The 22,988-nt window shown below is 49.9% G+C and overlaps 1 protein-coding gene and 1 long non-coding RNA gene across 22 annotated transcripts in view; one reads left to right on the plus strand and one right to left on the minus strand.

The window, feature by feature from the left end:
• The window catches only part of Ttll9 (tubulin tyrosine ligase-like family, member 9), a 57,437-nt gene that overhangs the window by 27,118 nt on the left and 7,331 nt on the right, over positions 1-22,988 (plus strand). For 11 of the 17 annotated variants that reach the window (XM_030252158.1, XM_030252155.1, XM_030252156.1 and 8 more), the window contains 9 exons: positions 4,892-5,003; positions 5,973-6,158; positions 11,431-11,499; positions 11,861-11,935; positions 13,415-13,505; positions 15,006-15,046; positions 15,901-15,988; positions 21,136-21,194; positions 21,938-22,134. In XM_030252158.1, the coding sequence (XP_030108018.1) occupies positions 4,892-5,003; positions 5,973-6,158; positions 11,431-11,499; positions 11,861-11,935; positions 13,415-13,505; positions 15,006-15,046; positions 15,901-15,988; positions 21,136-21,194; positions 21,938-22,134 (918 nt within the window). Of the gene's footprint in view, positions 1-4,891; positions 5,004-5,917; positions 6,159-11,430; positions 11,500-11,860; positions 11,936-13,414; positions 13,506-15,005; positions 15,047-15,900; positions 15,989-21,135; positions 21,195-21,937; positions 22,135-22,988 lie in introns of all 17 variants that reach the window. The other 6 variants (XM_030252160.1, XM_006500320.2, NM_001355720.1 and 3 more) reach the window with 2 other exon arrangements.
• Positions 6,489-13,468, minus strand: Gm14199. Of its 5 annotated transcripts, XR_003954069.1 has the most exons (5): positions 13,304-13,421; positions 11,854-12,183; positions 10,944-11,174; positions 9,205-9,309; positions 8,120-9,080 (listed from the first exon to the last, which is right to left on the minus strand). It is a non-coding gene; the product is annotated as a predicted gene 14199 (long non-coding RNA). The 5 variants fall into 5 exon arrangements; XR_003954070.1 differs by having other exon boundaries at positions 8,116-9,355; XR_003954068.1 differs by having other exon boundaries at positions 8,118-9,309.

The raw sequence follows: 22,988 nt of genomic DNA on the forward strand, positions 1-22,988 counted from the left end.
CACTGGAACGGGGCCGCATCCAGGTGGTCCTTCATTATTATTCAGTGCTAGTGAAGCTGATGGTGGCAGCTGCCCTGGTTTGCCTTGGTCGTCTCACGATCATCCTGGGATCCTTCCCTGGAGCCGGAGCCCTGGGCCCTGGTGCAATGGAAGATGAGTCAGGGGACAAGCTAGAGAAGGGAAGGGGTTGGAGGGGCTGGAGGGCAGTGCAGAGAAAAAAGATACCATTTCCCCTTGCTGTGTGTCCTTGGGTCCTTCCCTGCCTCTCCCAACCTGTTCTTCAGTCTGGTAGCAGGGGATCCGAGGCTGACACTATGGGAGTCACACTCAATGCCTGATCCTCGACTGGCAGTCTCAAGAGTTGTCAAATCAGGACAAGCTTGCAGGCCAGGGCCTCTTCACCTCTTTATTCCCCATGAACCCAAGGCCTCATCCTTGAGGACTTGTATTTTCAAACAGAATTAGGTCTTGGTTAAGAGTTTAGAACAGATATGGCCAAACATGTCCCTTTCCCTGCTTCCTGCCGAGAAAGCCGGTGTGACCAGCAGAGTTGCCTAGGGAGCAGGGCAGTCATCAGGGTATTTTAAGGAAGAGAATGGGAAGGTAGAAGGACCTCTGACCTGGCTTAGCCATTTAATATCTTCCTCCGTAATTAAAGAGTGGCCTCATGGAATGAACATGAGTGAACTTGCAGACCTGGGATAGATCCCGGTTAGATCCCGAGATAGATCCTGATCCATGCTGCTCTGCGAGCCTTTGCTCTCTTGGGTCTTACTTAGCTCTTCATCTTCAGCTCTGCCACCTCAGCTTCCTCTATGGCTTCCTTCACATACTTGAACACACCCTTTCCAACCCCAGGGCCCCACCCTGCTCCAGCCCTCTCCCACTGCCCCTGCCTGACCCTGCCACCCCCTCTTCACCCTCTAGACCTCAGCTGAGGGTCACCCAAAGGGTTCTTCAGCTCCCCAACCTCATGACTGCTTTGCTCTGAAACAGTTCACAGTACCTCTCTGTTTGTTGCCAATCCAGCTTACTGGAGTGTTGGCAACATCTGGCCAGATGTTTTGTCATCTTACTACCACTGCCTCTCACTGGCATCCTGGAGACAGCCTTCATACATCCTCAGTCACTCAGTCAATTCACAAACCCCGGGCCATGCTGGGAGTGAAGCACTGGTCACTGCCCATTCATATCCTCGAGTTTCTGAAACCCACTGCTATCTTCTAGTGAACACGCCCTCAGGAGACAGTTCTAGGACAGCTGGTCTTCCCCGTCAGGGGCAGCCACAGCAGTGACATCTCCTCCTTTATAGACTCCTTTCTTATTGAAAAGTAATTTCATCTGCCAGAAGATAAGCCCTTTTTCAAACAATACAGCTCTATCTGGGCTCTGCGAGTTTAAGGCCAACCTGTCTCAAAACAACAACAACAACAACAGCAATGAGAACCAATTCCACATCTTTTTTGTTTTTTCTCTCATAGCCCAGATTGTCTTCAGCCTCACTGTGTAGACAAGAATAACCTCTTGTAGTCCTGCCCACTGTCCTTTTTCTCAGCCCCTACCCTGGCCTTTAGTCTGTTCTACTCAACCTCATAGAAATGGTCTGGACAATGTGCCTTTCCTTTGTCTGTCTTCTCCCCTGCTTGCCTTTTCCTCCCTCTCTTTCCTCCTTCCCACTTTCCCTCCTTCTCCCCTCCCTTTCTCCTCCTCCTCCCTCCCTCCCTCCCTCCCTGCCTGCCTCCTTTCCTCTCTTTGTCCTTCCCTCTCTTCTTTCCTGAGTCAGTCTTGCTAGTAGCCCTGTGTAAACCCATTGTGGCAGGCTAGCCTGATATTCACTATGTAGCCCAGGCTAGCCTCAAACTTGTAGCAGTCCTCCTGAGTGCTGGCATTTATAAGTAAGAGCCACCTTGCCAAGTTTGTCTGGCCTCTACTTGTTCCAAAGGTGAAGCCATGTTGAGCATGAATTCATCTGTACCTTGTCTCCCATTCCACTGCTGGAGGTGGAACCCAGCCTCATGCATTCTAGACAGCGCATGAGGCCATTAATGCCCCTCCCACTTTTCTGGCTTGAGTAATATTCCATTTCATGGATGTACCACATTCTCCTTATTAGCAGATGGGCATCTGGACTGTTTACACGCTAGGATTGTTATAAATAAAGGCTGTGAACATTCACGTATGAGTTTTGAGTAGATATGCATTTCTCCTGGGAGAAACACCTACAAGTAGAATTGTTGGGTCTTGTGGGAACTTTGCATTTAAATTCTTGAGGAAGTGTTAGAATCCTCTGAAGTAGCTTCTCCATTTTGTTTCCAGCAGCAGCATATGTAATCCCAGTATTCCCACATCCCTGTCAACACTCATTATTATCCATTAATAAGGAATTGACTTCCAGGTACATGTCAGCTGGGGTGTTGTCTTAGTTAGGGCTTTACTGCTGTGAACAGACACCATGACCAAGGCAACTCTTATAAAGGACAACGTTTAATTGGGGCTGGCTTACAGGTTCAGTCCAGTATTATCAAGGTTGGGGAGCATGGCAGCATCCAGGCAGGCATGGTGCAGGAGGAGCTGAGAGTTCTGCATCTTCATCTGATCGTAGCCAGGAGAAGACTGGCTTCCCCGTAGCTAGGAGGAGGATCTCAAAGCCCAAACCCACAGAGACACACCTCCTCCAAAAAGGTCACACCTCCTAATAGTGCCACTCCCTGGGCCAAGCACAGACCAACCACCACGGATGTCATTGTGATTTTTCTTATTTTTGTGATTAATGACAGCATATTTTCCTGTGCAGGTAGGTCATGTATAAATCTTTACAGAAACATCCATAAAGCCCCTTGGCCTCTTTAAAAAGAAACTCAGGACACAAATTGAAAATGGAAATTTTTTCTTTAATTTTTTAAAAACTAGCATCCAAAATAGTTTCTAAGCATACTTCAGCCACACACACACACACACACACACACACACACACACACACACACACTGGGCACTTCGTCAGGTATCACTGCCCTGCGTGTACCGCTGCCCCGCATGCACACCGGCCACTTTGACGTTTGCTCATTCCTTGTCTCGACTCTCCATCTTGCTGGCCGTCCTCCCCTAAGCAGGATCCCTTTCTGCTTCCTTGACCTATGGAGACAGTGATTCCCGACAGCACCACTGCACCCCACAGGCCATTAGATCCTAGCCAGTGGGATTTATTTGGGATTGTCCAGGGATGTGGCTATTAAATTTTGAAAACAATCATTTGGAGCTCGGTGGAAGTACAGGGCCCTCATGCTCAGAGACATTCTCCCCACAATGTCCTCTGCAAGGGACGGAGAGACTCCTCAAGGCCCACACTGCACCCCCGCAGGCCAAGCTCCCGTGCCTGGCTGGCATCCAGGAGAAACGCCCATCCAGCCGCTGAGAGGAGCCGAGAAACCATCTACATCCTTAGTTTTAGCAAACTTCTAACACCCAGTGGACCTTGCTGGCCACTGTGCCCCTTGCTCTATAGGAATCTCAGAGCTTAGCCACCTGGACACTTAGCCAGCAGCTCCTGCAGGCAGGTCAGGATTTGCAGTCACCACAGTGGAGTGGCTTGTCGCATCACCTGGGAAGCATCCATGAGAAGGTCAGTGTGTGTGAGCAGCCAGCTACCGTCACTTTTGCTCACACATTAAGAACTCATGTGTGTCATCTACCAGAGAAGGTTCTCATAGCTTCTCCCTGTCCTTGTAGCCTGGAGGCCCTGGGGTGAAAGGGACAACTGGGAAATCCAGTAGGCTTGGCGTTCTTCCTGACTTGGTCAAAGTCAGGCCTGGTTCATTCTTCACTCCAGGTAGCTACCTCCTCATCACTGCCTCTCAAGGTGCTTCTCTCTCTCTGTTTTGGTTTTTTGTTTGTTTTGTTTTGTTTTGTTTTGTTTTGGAGGCAGGGTTTCTCTGTGTAGCCCTGGCTGTCCTGAAACTCAGAAATCCGCCTGCCTCTGCCTCTCAAGTGTTGGGATTAAAGGCATGCGCCACCACTGCCCGGCTCAAGGTGCTTCTCAAAGCTCAGTACTTAGCCACAATAGGAAAGAAAAGAGAAAAAGCAGGGACGGGGGATGTGGGGGTGGGGTGGGGGCATGCAGGCAGGGAAAGGGGGTATTCAGTCGGGTTTCAATTGCTTTGGCAAAATGTCTTCTAAGATAAATTAATTTAAAAACAGAAAAGAATCCCAGGAGCATGACACACACCTTTGATCCCAGCACTAGGTGGGGTGAAGGCAAGTGGGTCTCTGTGAGTTCAAGGCCAGCCAGGGCTATATAGTGAGACCCTGTTTTGAAAAAAGCAAAAAACCAACAAACCAAACAAAAACCCAAAGGCTTATTTGGTTGGGGAGGCCTGGGCCCATGCTCAGTTGGCTCTCCCCTCTTTCAGCCTGTAGTAAGGCTGAAAGCATGATGGAACCTCATGGTAGGCAGGAGGCAAGGCCAGAAGCCAAAGCCAGGGAGGCGCCTAGGGCCAGACCAATATCCCAATCCAGCTCCTGCCCTTAATAAACTAACATCCTTCTTCCGGACCCCTTCTTTAAAGGCTCTGCTATCTCCCAGGATTGCCACAGGCTGGTGACCAAGCTATCAACACCTAACACTTCAGCTTTAGGGGGACAATGAAAATCCAAATTAAAGTAGCAAGGCAGGGGCAGAGAGGGTGGATTCTCTCTGTTCTACCCTACAATGCAGCCTGCAGAGGCAGCAGTGAGTACCCACGGAGGAGCTGCCGGGATGTTTAAGCAGGGAGCGCCCTGCACCTTAGGAAGTAGTTGAGACTGGAACAGGGGTGATCAGTCTATTGAGAAGGCACTCTGGGCTCTGATGCAGCGCTGTGGTGCTCAGGTCTGACCCTTGTCTCCCTCACCGCAGTGAAGGCGAATGGGATTTCTATTGGTGTGATGTCAGCTGGCTGCGGGAGAACTTTGACCACACCTACATGGATGAGCACGTGCGCATAAGCCACTTCCGGAACCACTACGAGGTGAGTCTCCAAGCCTGTGACATGAGGATGGGTCTGAGCCATTGGCTATCTGTTGGAGTCCTTTGGACTGTTCCTGCTACTCTGAGAGTGTGAGAGTCGAGACTGGTACCAAGAGGTGGGCAGGAGGGCCAGCAAGATGGCATAGCAGATAACGGCTTTTGTTTCCAGGCCTGAGGATTCCAGTGTGATTCCCCAAGACCCAGACAGACTCTCAGAGGTTGCCCTCTGACCTTTGATACTAGTGGGCTCTATCGATTAAATACCCACAATACTAGAAAAGGGAGCTAGGCTTATCAGTAAGTGTTGGAGCTCTCTAGAGAAAGGGGCCCAGAGCTGGGCATTGCTGACTCTAAGGGGGTCTGAGGCTTTTCTAGGGTTCAGGTATTCCCATCTTGGTAATTCTCCCTACTCTTCCATTTGTCTTTTGTTTGCTTGTTTTGTTTTTTGAGACAGAGTCTGTCTATGTAGCCCTGGCTGTCCTAGAATTCCCTTATGTAGACCAGGCTGCCCTCAAACTCACAGAGATTCATGTGCCTCTGGGATTAAAGGTATGGGCTACTATGCCTAGGGCTTCTATTGGCTTTAAGGTGTCCACATGTCCCTTTTGTTGTGGGGATTGGATTGTCGTTTATGTCCACAAACACAGAACTTGCTGAAATAGGACTGCTGGCTTGGCTCTTGAGTAGGGAAGTGACTGTGAATAGGGCTTTGCTGGTTGACCAGGGTCAGAGTGGGCCAACACTCTTTTCCCTCTGTGGTGTGTGTGTGTGTGTGGGTGGGTAGTGGGGGACTCACTGCTGAGGACAAAAGGTCAGAAAGGGGGTCATCGTGTCCTCAGTCATCGTGTCCCCTTTCTCTTATTTTAGCCCCTTCCCCACATAAATAAATGTAATGAAATATTTTTTTCTAAATAGAAGTGGGCAAGGCAGGGCACGGAGGGGTCACCGTCTGCCCTCCCCTGCTGCCTAGCTTACCAGGAAAAACTACATGGTAAAGAACCTGAAGCGCTTCCGGAAGTACCTGGAGCGTGAGTCAGGAAAGACGGAGGCAGCCAAGTGTGACTTCTTCCCCAAAACCTTTGAGATGCCCTGTGAGTACCATCTGTTTGTGGAGGAGTTTCGCAAGAACCCCGGGATCACCTGGATCATGAAGCCTGTGAGTGCCCCTGCAGGGAGAGTCAGGGCTGAGGTCTGGGGTCTCAGGAAGGCCCAGTATCAAAGCTGAACCCCTCGTGTCGCTTGGAGGTTTCATGAAAAAGAAGCAGTTCTGTGTCGGAACTATGCCGTACATGTCCTGCTTGAGCTCCTGGGTGGAGAGCCTGGTGTGCGGGCATTCCCCACAACCCTCCCCGCCCCCTGCAGCCCCGCCACACACACACAACCCCGAGGCCCCTCACAGGCCCCTCAGGGGTCTGCAACTGGACATCTGGGGAGTCCTCTTCCAGGTTCTCCTGCAGAGTTCCAAGCTGCACGGAATTTAGGAACTACTGCTTTTCAACCTTTTATTTTTAAAGAAATATTTTAGATTTATTTTGGTTTGATGTGTATGTGTGCTTTGCCTGCATGTGTGTCTGTGTACCACTTGTGTGCATTGCCCATAGAGGCCAGAAGAAGGCATCGGATCCTCTGGACCTGGAGTTACAGACAGTTGTGAGCTGCCATGTGGGTGCTGGGAACTGAACTTGGGTCATCTGGAAGAGAAGCCAGTGCTCTTAACTGTGGAGCCATCTCTCCAGCTCCTGCCTTAGGAGATCCCCACATGAATTAGACCAGACTGCTCAGGCCCACCTGCTCTGCCCAGTGACTCTGCCTTTGAACACACTCCTGGGTAAGGCGTGTGCATACTCAGGTTTGCTTATGTATTACACAGAGTCTCTCTATGTATTCCTGTCTTGTTGCTCTTTACATAGCTGCCTTGGAACTTACTATGTAGACCAGGCTGGCCTCAAACTCAGAGCAATCCATCTGCTTCTGCCTCCTGAGTGCTAGGATTAAAAGCATTTCACCCAGCCACACAGGTTTGTGCATCTGACCAGAGCTTCCTGGAGCATTGTGATGGGAAGATGCTTCCTGGGCTCTTGGAAATAAGAGAACTGGCCCGCTGCTGGGCATCTAACTCCAAGCCTTTCATCTAACCTGTGTATTTTGTATCCAACATGTGCAGCGTCAGGTAAACCAAGTCCCATGACAGACCTGGGTCAGCACTGTCCCAGGTCACAGAACTCACTGGTGGCAGATAAAGAATTAGAATCCAGGCACTTAAGAGGCCGAGGCAGGAGAAATGTTAAAAGTTTAAGGCCAGCCTAAGCTACACAGTGAATTCCAGGACAGCTTGGGCCATAGAGTGAGACTTTAGAGAGAGAGAAGAGAGAGAGAGAATAAGAGAATATAACAGGCACCTGTTCTCATTTTCTCGTTTCTCAGGCAGCATGCCTCAGCTGTAGGATACACACACACACACACACACACACACACACACACACACACACACACACACACACAAACACACACCCCACTACCCACAGAGCCAAGGTTCTGCCTCTTAATCACAGCTGTCATGGTATTACCACTAACAAAGGCAGTGGGCCGGGAAAGGAAGAGACTTAATGTGCAATTGCTGGTTCCCAATTAGCAGACAGTGCCACTTGATGCAGCTGGGGCTGCCTGTAGCTCTCTGCTCAGCCTCTCCTCTCTGCTGCCACCAGATTGCCTCACCAGCCTGTTCAGGACTCTGGGAAAGAACTAGGAGCCCAGGAGCCACCTTCCTGGGGGACATTGTGGACAGGGTGGACAGGGTGTTTCCCTCTGCACTGCCTTGCCCAAGTCCATCCCCCTCCAGGCAGCTGTGCTACGTGGCTACATCTTCATAAGCCAATCCCTGGCCTCACTCCTCAGTTACCTGCAGAAGGCTGTGCCCTGTCACCCTACCCTCACCCTCTTCCTTAGACACAGAAAATATATGGGAGCTTTGGCAATGCTCTACCCCCCTCCTGGTACTGGTCTGTAGACTCTCCTCAGGGCCCTAGGACCATCCATCTCTCAGCTTTACTCTCTTAGGGATAAGAATAGGCCTTTGTCCACTGGGCACAGTGGCACACTCGGGAGGTAGAGGCAGGAAGATTGGGAATCCAAAGACATCCTTGGCTACAGAGTGATGACTTGAGTTTTATTGTTAGCACCCAAGTGAAACCCAGATGTGGTACCCTGTGCCAACAACACCGAGGAGTTAGAGATGGGAGCGTCCCTAGGGCTAGCTGTCTGGCCAGTCCAGCCTGCACGGAGCCCCAGGTATGAATGAAAGTTCCTATCAAAAAGTAAAGCTGACTTGCTGGATGCAGCGGCCTGCACCTTTGATCCCAGGCAGATAGCTGTGAGTTTGAAGTCAGCCTGGTCTGAATAGTTTTAGGCCAGCCAGTGCGACCGACATAGGGACCCTGTCTCAAAACGAATAAACATGGCAAGCAGTTCCTGTGAATGACATCGGAGGTTGACCTCTGCCTTCTACACACATGTGCACATAACAGGGACAGGAACCACGCACCTGTGTGTACCCCCAATACATGTAAATGCACACACAAATAACAATAAGGATCAACTAAACAAATAAATAGGCCTTTGGATTTGGCTATGGAAAGTCCAGTCTAAGGGCTGAGGATGTAGCTCAGTAGTAAAGCACTTGTCAGCCTGCCTGAGGTCCCAGGTTCAATGGTCAGTCCCACAAAACCTAAAACCAAACCAAACAGAATTTAAGTCCAGTCTACTGTAAAAGAAATCTCGCACATCCAACGTTTCTCCCATCTGCCCTTCCTCTCCAGCTCCCCTGCTGGGATGGAGGGGGGCTGGGTGGGGCCCAAACCCAGGAACACTGCAGCTCTTTCAGTCTCTCTCAGAGTGCAAGGCATCGGGTGTGGGGGTCAGGACTGTGCCTTTCCATCAGTCTCTGTATCCAGGAAGCTGCTCCAGACCCCAGGTTGTGGTGTCTTGGACAACCTTAGCTGCTCCCCACTCGAGGACATTTTGTTACTCTTTTGTGTCTGAATGGAGATGCTGAGACTGTCACTGAATCCTGAGAGTTGACCTGCTTGGGAATAAGGACTGAGAGTGACCACACTTGTATAAAACCAAAGTTATAATGGCTTCCAGTGTGGCCCTGTGGGTAGTATGCCCAAGACCATGGGTTCAATCCCAGCACCAGACTCTACCTCATGCTGGTAGCAGAACTTAGCAGCAGCATCCACACAGCTCTGGTTGTGCAGCCGTGAAAAGTTCAAGGGTGAGAAGCAGTCATGGAGGCTCTCATCGGGGTTCTAGAAGGTCATATAAATCAGTAAGTATGCGGCAGAGTAGGATTACCTGCGGAAAGCCCCAAGAAGCCATGGGTGAAGGTGTGAAGGGGAAGCCCAAGTTGTAATGGAGACCCCAGTACATTGGAGATGCTGTGGCCATAGCATGTCTGCCAGGGAAAGCCACAAGTGCGGAGTGGAACTGTTCTTAGGGGAAGGCTGTGCTGCAGATGGCAGAGCTGGGGGGACGGGCTGTGCAAGGCTGTGGGGGCCTGCAGGATCCTATCAGCCCCACGTGCTGCCCTGGAGTGACAGGGCTGGAATCCTCCCTGTTGTTTCAGTCTCACTGTGGACTTTGCTTGCTATACCCTATTCCTCCCTTTTGAAATGGTAATATAATTTTTCTATGCCATTGTGTGTTAGGGGGTATGTAACTTGTGTTTTTAATGTACAAAGGCTCATAGTTAGTAAATTGCCTTGAGTCTCGGAAGAGACCTTGGACTAAGGACTTTTGTTTGTTTTTCTGTTTGTTTTTTCAGACAGGGTCTCACTATATAGACCAGGATGGACTTAAAACTCAAAGAGATCAGCCTGTCCCTGCCTACTAAGTACTGAGATTAGTAGTGTGCCACTCTGAGTGGCTCTGAATTTAGGACCTTTTGTTCTGTTTTGTTTTGTTAAAACAGGGAGGGTCTGTCTCTATGTAGCTCTGTGTGTCCTGGAACTAACTATGTATATCAGGGTAGCCTTAAACTCACAGAGATTTGCCTGCCTCTGCCTCCCGTGGGCTGGAATTTATAAATGTGAGCCACCATGCCTTGATTGGATTTATGATTTTTGAATAGAAATTGTAGGTGTTAGGTCGGGGGTTGAAGTCAGAATGTGTGCATTCCACGTAGGGACGGCCATGACTCTGTGAGGCCGGGGGCAGAATGTTGTAGTTTTAGGTGATGTGTTTATGTATCAAGTTGGCAACACTGAGACTTGTGATAACACATTGTTAGCTTCATTGGATTAATAAACACCTACAAAATTAATGAGGTGTGTCCTTGGGGGTGTCTCAGAGGGTGCTTCCAGAGAGGGCTAGTTGATTAGAGAAGATCCATCATAGATGGAGATGGTAGCTTCCCATGGGCTGGGCTCACAGACTAAATAAAAGGAGAGACAGGAAGGATTCGCTTTGCTCTGCTTCCTGCACTGCCCAGAAGTGAGCAAGCCACCTGCTGCCAGGCCTTCCGAAGTCTGCACCTACCTCGCCTGGTGCACCTTGCCTGGTGGGCCACAGCTCAGAGGAGCAGGGAGGAAGGATGCTCTGTACCTCCTGGGTGAGTGCCTGAGAAAAGATGCCTCAGGGCGCCCTGCTCAGTAGCCCAGATAACTAAAGGCCTGAACTGGCACAGGAAGCCAAAGTTGGTCTCAGAGGCCACAGAAGCCAGGCCAGACAGCAGATCTTAGTTCTCTACAGGCTTCGCTGGGAAACGTTAGACTTCTAAGTGACAGATGCAGCATAGACCGTGGGGATGGTCTGTAGCTCTGTCATCCAGTGCGTGCTTAGCAAAAGTGAGATCCTGGGTTTGATCCTCAGCAACACACACACACACACACACACACACACACACACACACCCCCCATATGCATTCACACATGTATCAACATACCTTTTGATGATTGTTTAACGGCAGTACCAATGGACTGTGGGCTGTGGAGAGGGTAGTGAGCCGACTGACGATGTTTCTGTACAAGGCCAGGCAGGTGAACATCTTAGGCGGCAGAAACACCACAGGATATCAAAGATTCCCCCAGCCCCCTTGCTTCTGGGGAGGGACATGAATCACCCATGGCAAGGTGCAGTAAAGGCAGACTGATTCCAGTATTAGCCGATGCAAAACCTAATTAGGAAGGCAAATTGATTTCCAAAAAAAGCATTGGATGATATGTTCCAGGACTGGCCGAGATGGTTTTTTAATTGTCTGTCCTTCTGCATTATTCATGCAAATGTACGTCTTTGTAGCAAAGCCCAACTCACTTTCCTCCTCCAGCCCCATGGGGGTTGAATGGCTAGTCTTCTGGGCAGAGATGGGGGCCCATGGGGACATGGACCCTGAGCTGAGCTCTGCCTTTCCCCTACCCCCACCCCGCCACCAGGTCGCCCGATCTCAGGGGAAGGGCATATTTCTCTTCCGGAGACTGAAAGACATCATGGACTGGAGGAAGGTGAGGCCACCTTTTCCCCTCACAAGCCTCACCCTCCAGGAGGAGGCCATACCTTCCTTCCCCCAGAACTCATAGGGCTGCCTGTCAAGGTTGCCCACAAGAGTGCCAGGTCTGGGTTCAAATCCTGACTTCACCCCACCCTTCTTAGTGCCTGCTGAGGATCTGATGTGCTGATGAACAGGATCCTCACTAACAGCTGTGCTCTTAGAGATATGATCAGGGCCCTGTGAACCCTGGGGGTGACAGCGGTGCTGGGTGTGGGGAGCAGGAGGATTCAACTCCCAGGGGAGACAAGCGAGTGCTTACCAAATACCTCTTCCCACATGCACGTCCCAATGTATCTCTTGCACCTACCTGGCAGGGCACTTCGGGGAAGAAACCCACCGGTGTGGAGACGCAGCCTGCTCGAGCCAACATGAACCCCTCAGGCAGCCATGTGAGTAGAAGTGGTGAGGAGGGCCCAGGAAGGAGAGGCCTGGCTGCCCCAGTGGGTGCCATGGCTGGGCAGGAGCAGGCTCTGCCCTGAGGGCTAGAAGCCCCTACTCCAGGCACTGACCACTGTGAGGCTGTGAGTCCAGGGTGTCTGTGACTCTGGGCTTTGGTCTTGGCTCTTCATGAGGTCACTGAGATGTGGTCCAGGGGTAACAGGGAGGGCTGTGCCTGTGAGTGTTGCTGTCCCCTGAGCTGATGGGTAGGAGGGGAAAGAGACAGCTGAGCTCTGATGTCCTCTAAGGCAGCCCTGCTAGAACTTCTACAGCCATGGCAGGAGCTCTTCCAGGCTAAGCGCTGGACTAACAAAGAGAATTGATTGACCTACCTTCCTCCCTCTCTCCCTCCCTCCTTCCCTTCTCTCTCTACCTTGCCCTGTGACAGCAACAGAACCCAGAGCCTTGCATATTGGAGGGCAAGTGAACTGCCACTAAACTCACCAGAGAGCTAAACTTTTGAAATTTCATTTCCTCTGAGAACTGAGGGCACAAGAGGGTGTGGTTCAACAGACTGCCAGCCCATCCATGCAATACCCCGCCCCCCCTTATCGCCACCTCCTCTGCCAATGGATTGATTAAACTGTATAGAACACAGAATTTAACATTTTAATCATTTGCATGCACGTGGCGGGGCATAGACTGAGCATCTTCCTCAGTTACTTTAGAGACAGGGCCTCTCAGGGAACCTGAAACTCACCTCTTCAGCTAGGCTGGGTGGCCAGCGAGCCCTACGGATCCTATTATCTTTGTCTCCCTGGTGCTGGGATTACAGGGCTGCTTTTATGTGGGTTCTGGGGATGTGCACTAGGGTCCCCATGAGTGTGTGTCCAGCTGTACACTGACTGAGCCCCACCTTGACCGTTTTTCAGTGTTCAGTTCTGAAGTACTAGGGGCATTCATATTGCACACTTGTTAGGAAACCCCATGGCCAGAGTGTTTGCACCACCTCAAATCAAAACTCTACACATCCCATACTGGTCTCCGCAATCCTCCTGCTTTCTGCTGGTAGGCATTGGACTACACTGGTGACTCTGGGTGGTGGGTTCTTTTGTTGCTGGCTTATCTTATGCAGCCATTGGCTTCAGGTTTTGTTCATGTCACAGCATGTAGTGTCCATATGGATGTAAATGCCAATGTCCACATGTGGCCTTTTGAGGCAGCATGGGTCTAAAGTGTAATGTAGGCTCTGGGATCGAACTACGTATGGCTCCACACCCCTGCTGAACCTCTGGCCAGCTGTGTGACTTCAGACAAGTCATTCCACCTCTCTGTGCTTCAGGTGCGCATGTGTAAATGGAAATTGCATTAGTTCTTACCTTAGAGACTCGACGTAAGGATCCAGTCAGAGATCCCAGGGAGAGTGCCTGACCCGGCACCCAGGACACAGGGCACTCTTAGTGGTTACTATTTGGTGTTCTCACAACCAGGACACAAGGAGTTCTGATGACCAGAAAGATGACCTCCCGGTGGAGAACTACGTGGCTCAGCGTTACGTGGAAAACCCCTACTTAATAGGAGGTGAGATGGCTGTGTCGTCCCCCGCCCTCTGAGCAGTGAGGCAACAGGGCAGTCAGCAAGGGCGTGACTTGTCATCAGGCCTGAAATGAAACAGAAACAGAGACTTGTTCCCTATGCTCCTACCTGTAGCTGTGACTCTGCAATGACCCCAGCTTACTCTGCTCTTCCCACTCCCACTGGGTTCCAGAACATTCTCCTTGGAAAGCCAGTTCGTGCACGCATGCTTTCATCCAATAAAACATTTACAGAGAGCCTCCTTGGTGCCAACCACCGTCCTGGGCTGCATTCTAAGAGCTTGTGTTCCATATGAGCAGACAGAAGCAAGCCACGGAAGGAGTCTTACTGCAGCCAAGCTAATGACACTTGCCTCTCTCATAATGCCCTCCTCGTCCTCTGGCAGTGACCTTTGTAGGGACGACCTCCGGGTCTCTTCTCTTTTTCCCTCCCCCATCGATTCTGTGTCCCCAGCCAAGTCTCTTGGGACTCTTCTAGCAACTCTGTACCAGTGTGCCTCAGATTTGAAACTGTGCCCAAGTCTGGCCTACCCTACATCTTCTCCACCTGAGCCATGGCCTCTCCTCTCCCAGGTTGCTAAGCTAGGATCTGGGAAGTGTCTGGGTGTATCTGGTGCTTTCTGGCCACTGTCTTTTACTCTTTTTTTTTAATTGTGTTTATTATTCTAATTATATGTAGGTGCCTGTGTCTGTGCGTGAGTATGTGCAGGTGCCTGCAGGGGCTAGAGGCATCTGCTCTCTTGGAGCTGGAGTTAGGTACAAGCCACCTGATGGGTGTGCTGAGAACTGAACTCAGGCCCTGTGGGAGAGCAGTACACACTCTTAACCACGGAGCCGTCTCTCCAGCCCCACTTCTACTGATCGTCGCCAAGCTCAAATCATCTTAAAGCTGTCTGTCTGGCCACCTCTCTTTCCTCCATCCCATTCCTAGCTGCTGTGGTCTCCCCACCTGGATGGCTGTAATGGCCTCACTGGTGCGTCACTACCCCAGCCCCTTAGACGCCACACCAACCCAGCATCGAGGAGCATCGACTCCTGCCAGTGGCTTTTTATAGTTTGTAGAACAAATCCCAAAGACTGCTTGGAGACTTGGCCCTGTCTACAACACTGCCCTTGTCTGCACATGGCCTGGACCCTGCCACCTGCCTCGGTTTCCTTTCTTTCCCCTCCCCTGGGTTCACAACCTTTGCCCATCTGGGTCAAGGTCCAGCCAGAAGGCCTCACCCAGCCTGGGCTGGACCTACACCTGTCTATGTATCTGTCCATCAGTCTCTACCTCTCATAGGGCCTTCCTTGGCCACTAAGCCTCCAGCTTTGCCCCAACACTGCCCCACCCAACCATCTCCCTGTGCCCTGTGTAGCTGTGCTTGGCACCTCAAACTGGCAGATCCCTGTCTGTCTGACCATCTCCTGATATGGTCTGAAACCTAGCCTACTGTCTGACAGCCAGTCAGTATCCTTTACACGAATCAATTCTTTCCCATAGGCCGCAAGTTTGACCTGCGCGTCTACGTGCTGGTGATGTCGGTGAGTGTCTCAGACTGGGTCTCCTGTGAGCCTAGGGGCATGGAGGGACAAGGCTGTTGAGGGGCATGTCCCCAGTGTTACATCCTAGCTGCCCATGTCTGCAGCTGCATTCCTCCCATCTCTCATTCAGTCCTTCAGGAGACCATAGCAAACATGTAGTGAGCACCTACCGAGCATCAGGCCCCAGCGCTCAGCCCCGCTCACTCGCTCACTCCATCGTAACAACCCAGTGAGGTCCTCCGTTACTAGCCACGTTTTACAGATGAGAATGGAAGCAGAGAGGTTAACCCAGAGTGCTTGGGGGGCTGAAGTAGGAGGATCTCGAGCTTAAGGCCAGCCTGATCTCCATAGTGAGTCCCGTGCCCATTACGTAGGGAGACCCTGTCTCAAACAAGTAAAAGCAAAAACAGACGCAGAGAGGTTGAATGATTTGCCCAAGGTCACACAGCAGGTAAAGAGCTGAACTGGGATTCAAATCCAGCTGAACTCTAGAGGCTGCTGCATCCCCTCACCCATTTATCATTCATTCATTCATTCATTCATTCACTCACTCACTCACTCACTCATTCATTCACTCACTCACTCACCATGTGTTCAGACCTTCCTGCTGTACACACCACTCCACACTGTCTCAGGCTCAGCCCATCCTTCAGGACCTTTGGTCCTGCTGGGGGTGTCATGTGTGGTAGTAGACCCATCGTTAGGGCAGGAAGGGATGGAGTCACAGGGTGGGAGTAGAGGGAATGAGGCCACTATTGGGAGCAGGCAGGGCCTTCTGGGTAGAGGTAAGGCAGGTGAGACAATGGAAACACTCTGAGCTTCGTTTTCCTTTTCTCTTCCCTCATCCCCAACAGTACATCCCTCTGCGGGCATGGCTGTACCGTGATGGCTTTGCCAGGTTCTCCAACACCCGATTCACACTGAATAGCATCGATGACCACTGTATCCTCCCAGTGGTGGTACTCCTGGTCCTCAGTCCCCTCCTTTAGCCAGCTCCCCCACCTCACCTACCCTCCCATCCCCCCCCCCCCTCGCAAACTTCACCACCAGAAGGATACTTGCCAGGTCCCCATGACAGGAGAGCCCAGACCTTTCTCTCTGGGGGTTCCCAAGCTCTCAGGAAGTGGATCTGCTCAGGGTAGCACCCCTCAGATGTCCCTGATGGATGGTGGCCTTCATGGGTACCCACTGTTGGGGTTTACCCACGGTCACAGGAGCAGACAGGTTGAGCTTTGCAGAACCCCTGCACCCTTCTCCCGCATCTTCCCAGGGCTCAGCTTCCTCGTTCACTCAAACACAGTTCCTTCTTCACCATCCGACTGGCAGAAGCCAAAGATACCACACTGTCCTGGCAAAGCTTCGGGTGAAGGGTGGTGTGTGTGTGACTGGCAGGATTGTAAGGCAGTACAACCCCTGAAGGAGCTGACGAATAGCTGTCAAGAGCCAGACACACATCCCCTGTGAGCCAGCAAGCCCCTTTGGTGTGCATGCACACAACATGGGAAGGAATAAGCTTAAAGACTGCTTATGGCGTGCCCATGATGGAGAGAGAGCAAAACCTAGGAAACAAGACAAGAGGTGCATTTGTACAGTGGAGTACTATGCGGCTGTTAGGTGGGATGCTGGAGCCTGCTCTAGATACTGATGGAAAACAGTCTCTAAGAAAAAAATACAACAGCGAAATGGATACTCCCATTTGGGCCAAACTATGTCTATGTTTTCTGTACTCATGCATAGACATCTCTGTAATGTTAGACAAGAAACTGAATCAGGGCTGGGAGTGTGGCTCAGTGGTAAAGCCCTTGCCTTATAAGCAAGGCCACAGATTTGATCCCAGCCCGGGGGCGGGGGGGGGGGGAAGGAAGGGAAGAAAAACTAGACATAGAAACTGTCTTAGGGAGGAAAAGTGAGTGGAAAGGAGATTATATACATATATACACACATACACATACATACACACTTGTGTGTGTTACATTTTAACTTTTGAGCCAGGTTAATATATGGTCTACAAAACATACTTTTTTTTGTAAATAAAAGAGTAGGTATGATGAAGTAAATACTTTACTGGGTATGTAAATAAAAAAGATTTGACACATGGCACAAGCCTGTAATCTTAACATGTTAGGGATTGGAACAGGAGGATTATGACTTTGGGGCCACTCAGGGCTTTAGTGTGAGACCCTGTGTTCAAAAAAAAAAAAAAATTCAGGACTTTGCTAGTGGGTTGCTTTCCCAGCATGCACAAAGCTGTGGTCTGCATCCCCATCACCCCAAACAGACTGTGAAGGCACAAGCTTGTGATCCCAGCACTTGGAAGGTAGAGGCAGAAGGCTCAGTAGTTCAAGGCCATTCTCAGCTATAGAGTGAGTTGGGGCCAGCATCAGTTTGGTTTTTCGAGGCAGGGTTTCTCTGTGTAGCCCTGGCTGTCCTGGAACTCACTCTGTAGACCAGGCTGGCCTCGAACTCAGAAATCCGCCTGCATCTGCCTCCCAAGTGCTGGGGTTAAAGGCGTGGACCACCACTGCCCAGCCAATTAGGCAGTGTTTGTTTTGGATTTGAATGTTTAGGCCTGCTCTTCAAAGGAGAGGGAGGAACAATCCAGGCCTACTGGGAGGAGGAGTCAATTGGCAGGACTTCCTGCGGTGGGGTTGGGGGTCGGGGCTGGGGCAGCACTCTAAGCAGACATTCCAACCCTGCTTTGGCCAGCCTCCTCTCTCTGTCACTTTTTCATCTTTCATTTTTAAGGATATGCCTGAAGTAACACACTTGCATTGCCTGCCCCTAAGACAGGGTGTGGGTCCTCCTACACACAAAATCATCACAAGCTATTTTCCTTGTTTCGCCCTACCAGTGTGTTAATTCTATCCTGCAGTTCTAACAAGCATTTGCCACATGCATGCCATCAACTTAATTTAGTTTGTTTGTTCTGCTGCCTTTAATTTTAGTAAAATTAAGTAACACACGCCAAAGACACAGAGAGCACTGTCTGCCAGAGCCCCTTCAGTGAATGCCACTCCAGCCTGCTGGCCCAGCCCCCTGTATCCTGAGAACACACTGAACAAGCAGCGCCCTTCCAGGACCCCAGCAAGGCTCCACTCACTAAATATGTACACTATGGGCCTGCACCACGCTTGTAAATGGTTTTCAATTTCTTAAAATACACAGAAAAGACTACCGAGGCTCCCTACTTGTCCCAGGTCTCCCCTGGCTGGGAGCGCCCCTGCTCCACTAGGCTGGCTGCCAGCCCTACTGATGCAGTCTCTCTTCCTCAGTGCTGGGACTTCGAGCACAAGCCACTGTGTCCAGAGCTGGTTGGTTGGTTGGTTGGCTTTTAAGATGGAGGTCTCACCATGTAGCCCTGGATGGCCTAATACTCAACTTGTAGACCAGGCTGGCCCTGAACTCTCAGAGATTTACCAGCCTGAGTGCTAGAATTAAACATAAGTGCCACCCTGACTGGCCATTCCCAGAACTTTTTTCCCCTATGGCTTCTGGACATCAAACTCAGGGAGGCAAGCACTTCATGACTGAGCTATTGCCCCACCCTAAACATATCAATCTTTAAATTGATATGTTTAAAAATATTTAAATAATATTTTTTTGGTCACAAACCAAGAAATGCAATGACCTTAACTTTGGTAGATGTAATACATAGTTCACATGCAACAATTCAAGCATGTACACACATATAGACACAAATAGGGCACACTCATGCCTGAGTGCTGGGGATTGAGTTCTAAGACAGGAACGGCATGGTGTTGACTATCTGCTGAGCAGGTGGAGGTGCTGAGATGCAGAACACCCTGACAAGAAGGTGTCTAAAGGAGACAGGGGCCGTGTGGGAGGCTGATATGCTAACAATCCCATTTCCACTCTTTTACCCCCAAAGAGATAATACATTTTACATTTATTGCTAGATATGCTAAAATATACTGTCTCCCTAGGATTTATTTATCCTTTATTTTTGAGCTTATAACTATGCCGGTTTCCCCTTCCCTTCCCTCCCTCCGAATCCTCCCACAGAGCCCCGCCCCCTGCTCTTTCTCCAATTCATGGCTGTTTTTTTTTTTTTTTGTTAATTGCTGTTACTGATTTCCACTCTTTAAAAGCTTGTTTTGTTTAGGAAGCAGTGTAAAAGGCCACTCATCAGTCACTAACTTATTAACTTTGGAAACAGAGGATCCAGAACTGGGGAGGAAAAAAACGCTCACTCTAACAAAAATAACAAAATGGCCTGAGGCAGTGTTCACCAGGTAAAGGTGTGGGGAACACCACACACACACACTAATAATAATAATAATAATAATAATAACAATTATTTTATTTTTATAAAATTACTACAGCACGAAAGATTTTGAGTTTTGATAAAAATCCAATGTATCTATGTCTTCTTCTGTTGTTTGTGCTTTGGTGTCATAGCTAAGGGACTCTGCCCAACTGAAGTGACAATGACTTAAGGGACTCCGCCCAACTGAAGTGACAATGACTTAAGGGACTCCACCCAACTGAAGTGATAATGACTTACCTCTGAATGCTCTTTTAAGAATTTTTAGTTTTGTCTCTTGCAAGAAAATTTTGCAATGTGTTCGAAGTTGATTTTGTCTGTAGTGTGAGGAAGGGGGCTGCTCTGTGCATCTCCTTAAGTGGTCCAGGCAGTTTTGCACTTGGTTGCCCGGTGCTCCTGCCCTGTTTGTGGGTAGGATGCCCATCTCTCTGTGAATTACCTTGGGATCTTTTTGGGAAGCATTTAGCACAAACAGAAGGGCCCTTTTCCTGTTCCGGGGTTGGCCATGTATTCTTTCTTCCAAAACAGAGAATTAAAAACAAACCTCACAAATAAACATGAGAAAGAAAGAAAGAAAGAAAGAAAGAAAGAAAGAAAGAAAGGAAGGAAGGAAGGAAGGAAGGAAGGAAGGAAGGAAGGAAGAAAGAAAGAAAGAAAGAAAGAAAGAAAGAAAGAAAGAAAGAAAGAAAGAAAAAAGAGCCTTTGAAGAATTCTAAAGATGACAACTAGGAAATTCACATGAACAGGTCTCTCATTTTCCAGGAGACTGGAACTGCCCTGCCCTGCTCCATGGGCCAAGGACAGGCAGAAATGTACTGCAGGGGAATTAGACTCAGGCAAGGGGCCAGGCACCTTCCCCTCCCCAGCCCACAAATATTGTAATTAGGTCCTGGGGTGTTAGGTCATCTCATGCGATTTGGGGATCCACAATGCATAGTCCTGGGGGAGAGGTGCTCAGGAAGGGGTTCTGAGTGGCTGTGCCTGTTCTTTCCAAGTCTCACCCACCTATGACATGGGGATTATCCAGGAGCAAATGAGATGGTGCTGGAGAAGTATTTTGTGGGGTACCCAAACGGCACTCCATCTAATCCCTCAAATAGCCTCGGGAAGCCATTGTGTGTGGTTGTGTGCTCCCAGCCAACAGGCTGGTATCTTAGGTTTCTGTTGCTGTGATGAAACACCATGACCAAAAGCAAATTGGGGAGGAAAGGGCTTACTTGGTCTAAACTTCCACGCTGTGATCCATCACCAAATGAAGTCAGGACAGGAACCTGGAGGCAGGAGCTGATGCAAAGGCCATGGGAGGATGCTGCTTACTGGTTTGCTCTCCATGGCTTGCTCAGCCTGCTTTCTTATAGAACCCAGGACCACCAGCCTAGAGATGGAAGCACCCACAATGGGCTGGGCTCTCCTCCACTGATCACTAAAAAACTGCCCAACAGCTGGATCTTATGGAGGCATTTTCTCCATTGAGGTTCCCTCCATGCAGATAACTCTTAGCTTTTTTCAAGCTGACATAAGACTAGCTAGAACACCTGGTAAACAGGCTCAAAGAGATCACCCGGATCCTTCAGGAATCCACAGCCCCTAAGATGCATCTAGAATTTGCACCCAGGCCCATCTGACTGCAAAGCCCAAGTATGTGAACTTTGGCTGGTTTTTGTCTTGCTTTTGTTTTGTTTTGTTTTGTTTTTGCTTTCCTTGTCAACTCCCAGGCCAGGGTCTCAGTTCAGTCCTTGGGGCAGCAGGGACTATGGCTGCCCCTCTCTGTCCACACTAGCCCTTGACCACCAACCTCTGCCAGATGTTCACCTCACCAATGTTGCTGTGCAGAAGACATCGCCTGACTACCACCTAAAAAAGGTGAGGAAACTGCGCACCTTCCCTCTCCTGGGCCAAGTGGGGAGGGACAAACAGAGCGACATGGAACCCAAGATAGACCACAAGTTACCAGAGAAGGAAGGATCACCCTTTCCCATCCGCAGCGCTAAGACAAGGCTACAGTGGGGAGCCACTTGGCATGAACCTCAATATTTGAATATCAAATTAATGTACCTTCTAAACAAAATGTGATCTATCTTCATATCTTAGATGTCCCTTACTGGTCAACCAACCTATCAGCCAGTATATTAAACAGATATTCTGCCTATCAATCATCAATCTAGCTATAAATCTCTATCTATCTACCATCTGTTATCATATCTACCTACCATCAATCCATTTGATAGCCTGAAAGTCAGTACAACTATAGAATTCTTAGACTTCTTAGCGTTAAGAGCCAAGCCAGGGGCGTGGATGAGTTCACACTTATCTCACATAATCCTAGGAACAGAAGCTTACTGGTTGCCTTTCTACCCTAAGAGGGTACCAGTGAAGGCTACCAGGAGAAGCCGCCTGTATAGGCCATCGGCCAGAGACAGCCTGTCTTCTTAGCTATGTAACTATTCACTCCAGAGAGAGGGGCATACCCAAATTTCCTAACCCCAGGACTCAGGTGGAGCCCTCCTGCCAGGCTTGAGGGACCGTATGCATGGGTTCATTCAAGAACCATCAGGTAGGCTCCAGTGAACTTGGCCCCTCTCCCAACCCAACTACCTGGGCCTCAGGGTTGCAAGTGGATGCTTCAGCGCTTCAGGCAGTACCTGGCTTCCAAGCATGGTCCTAAGGCCGTGGAGACACTCTTCAGTGACATGGACAATATCTTCATCAAGAGCCTGCAGAGCGTGCAGAAGGTGATCATCAGTGATAAGCACTGCTTTGAGCTCTATGGCTATGACATCCTCATTGACCAGGACCTCAAGCCGTAAGTGGGCAGTGGCCCAGAGAGCCAGGGTGGGGTGGGGGGGTCATGATTGACTATACACTCCAGTGCAGACCACCATGGTTTGAATCCCAGTTCTGCATGTCTGTGTAAATTCAGACATGCTTCCTTTTCCTGTGCCTCAGCTTACCAGTCTGTAAATTGGGTTTGACTATGTCTTTCTTTAAGGAATTGTTAAGGATAAATGAGATCTAATCGGTGCAGGCCTCTTCTAAAGGGATCTCTACCAATTTTAACTGAATCTATGTTGTAAGACCTTTCTTGAGGAGTCTTATTTCTATTCACAGATAGGCCATGATAAACGGAGGGGGGTGCGGGGGGGGAGAGAGAGGGAGCAAGAGACAGAGACAGAGAAACGGGGGGGGGGAGAGACTTGGGGGAGGGGAGAGAGAGAGAGACATGGAGAGAAAGACACAGAGAGAGAGTGCAATTCTATCCAAGTCTAACTGGGGGGACCAATGGGTTTAAGTGGGGTTACTTTGCTCTTGGGAGCATGGCTAAGTAGTTTCAAGAGAATGGGAACTCTCAGGCAGAAGGCGACAGAGAGATTTTCCGTCTCAGGGGGAGGCCATGGAACCCTTTGTCCCCCCTCTGACTTGGAAACAGAGGTAGCTGGGGGACAGCATGGCACCCCTCCTGTTGCTCTGACTCCTATCTTTTGTTTTGTTTTGTTTTGTTTTGTTTTGTTTTGTTTTTCGAGACAGGGTTTCTCTGTGTAGCCCTGGCTGTCCTGGAACTCACTTTGTAGACCAGGCTGGCCTCGAACTCAGAAATCTGCCTGCCTCTGCCTTTCGAGTGCTGGGATTAAAGGTGTGCCTTTCCTGAGCCTCAGAGGG

This window comes from Mus musculus, chromosome 2 (genome assembly GCF_000001635.26).
Source record: "Mus musculus strain C57BL/6J chromosome 2, GRCm38.p6 C57BL/6J".
Taxonomy (NCBI): Eukaryota; Metazoa; Chordata; class Mammalia; order Rodentia; family Muridae; genus Mus; species Mus musculus.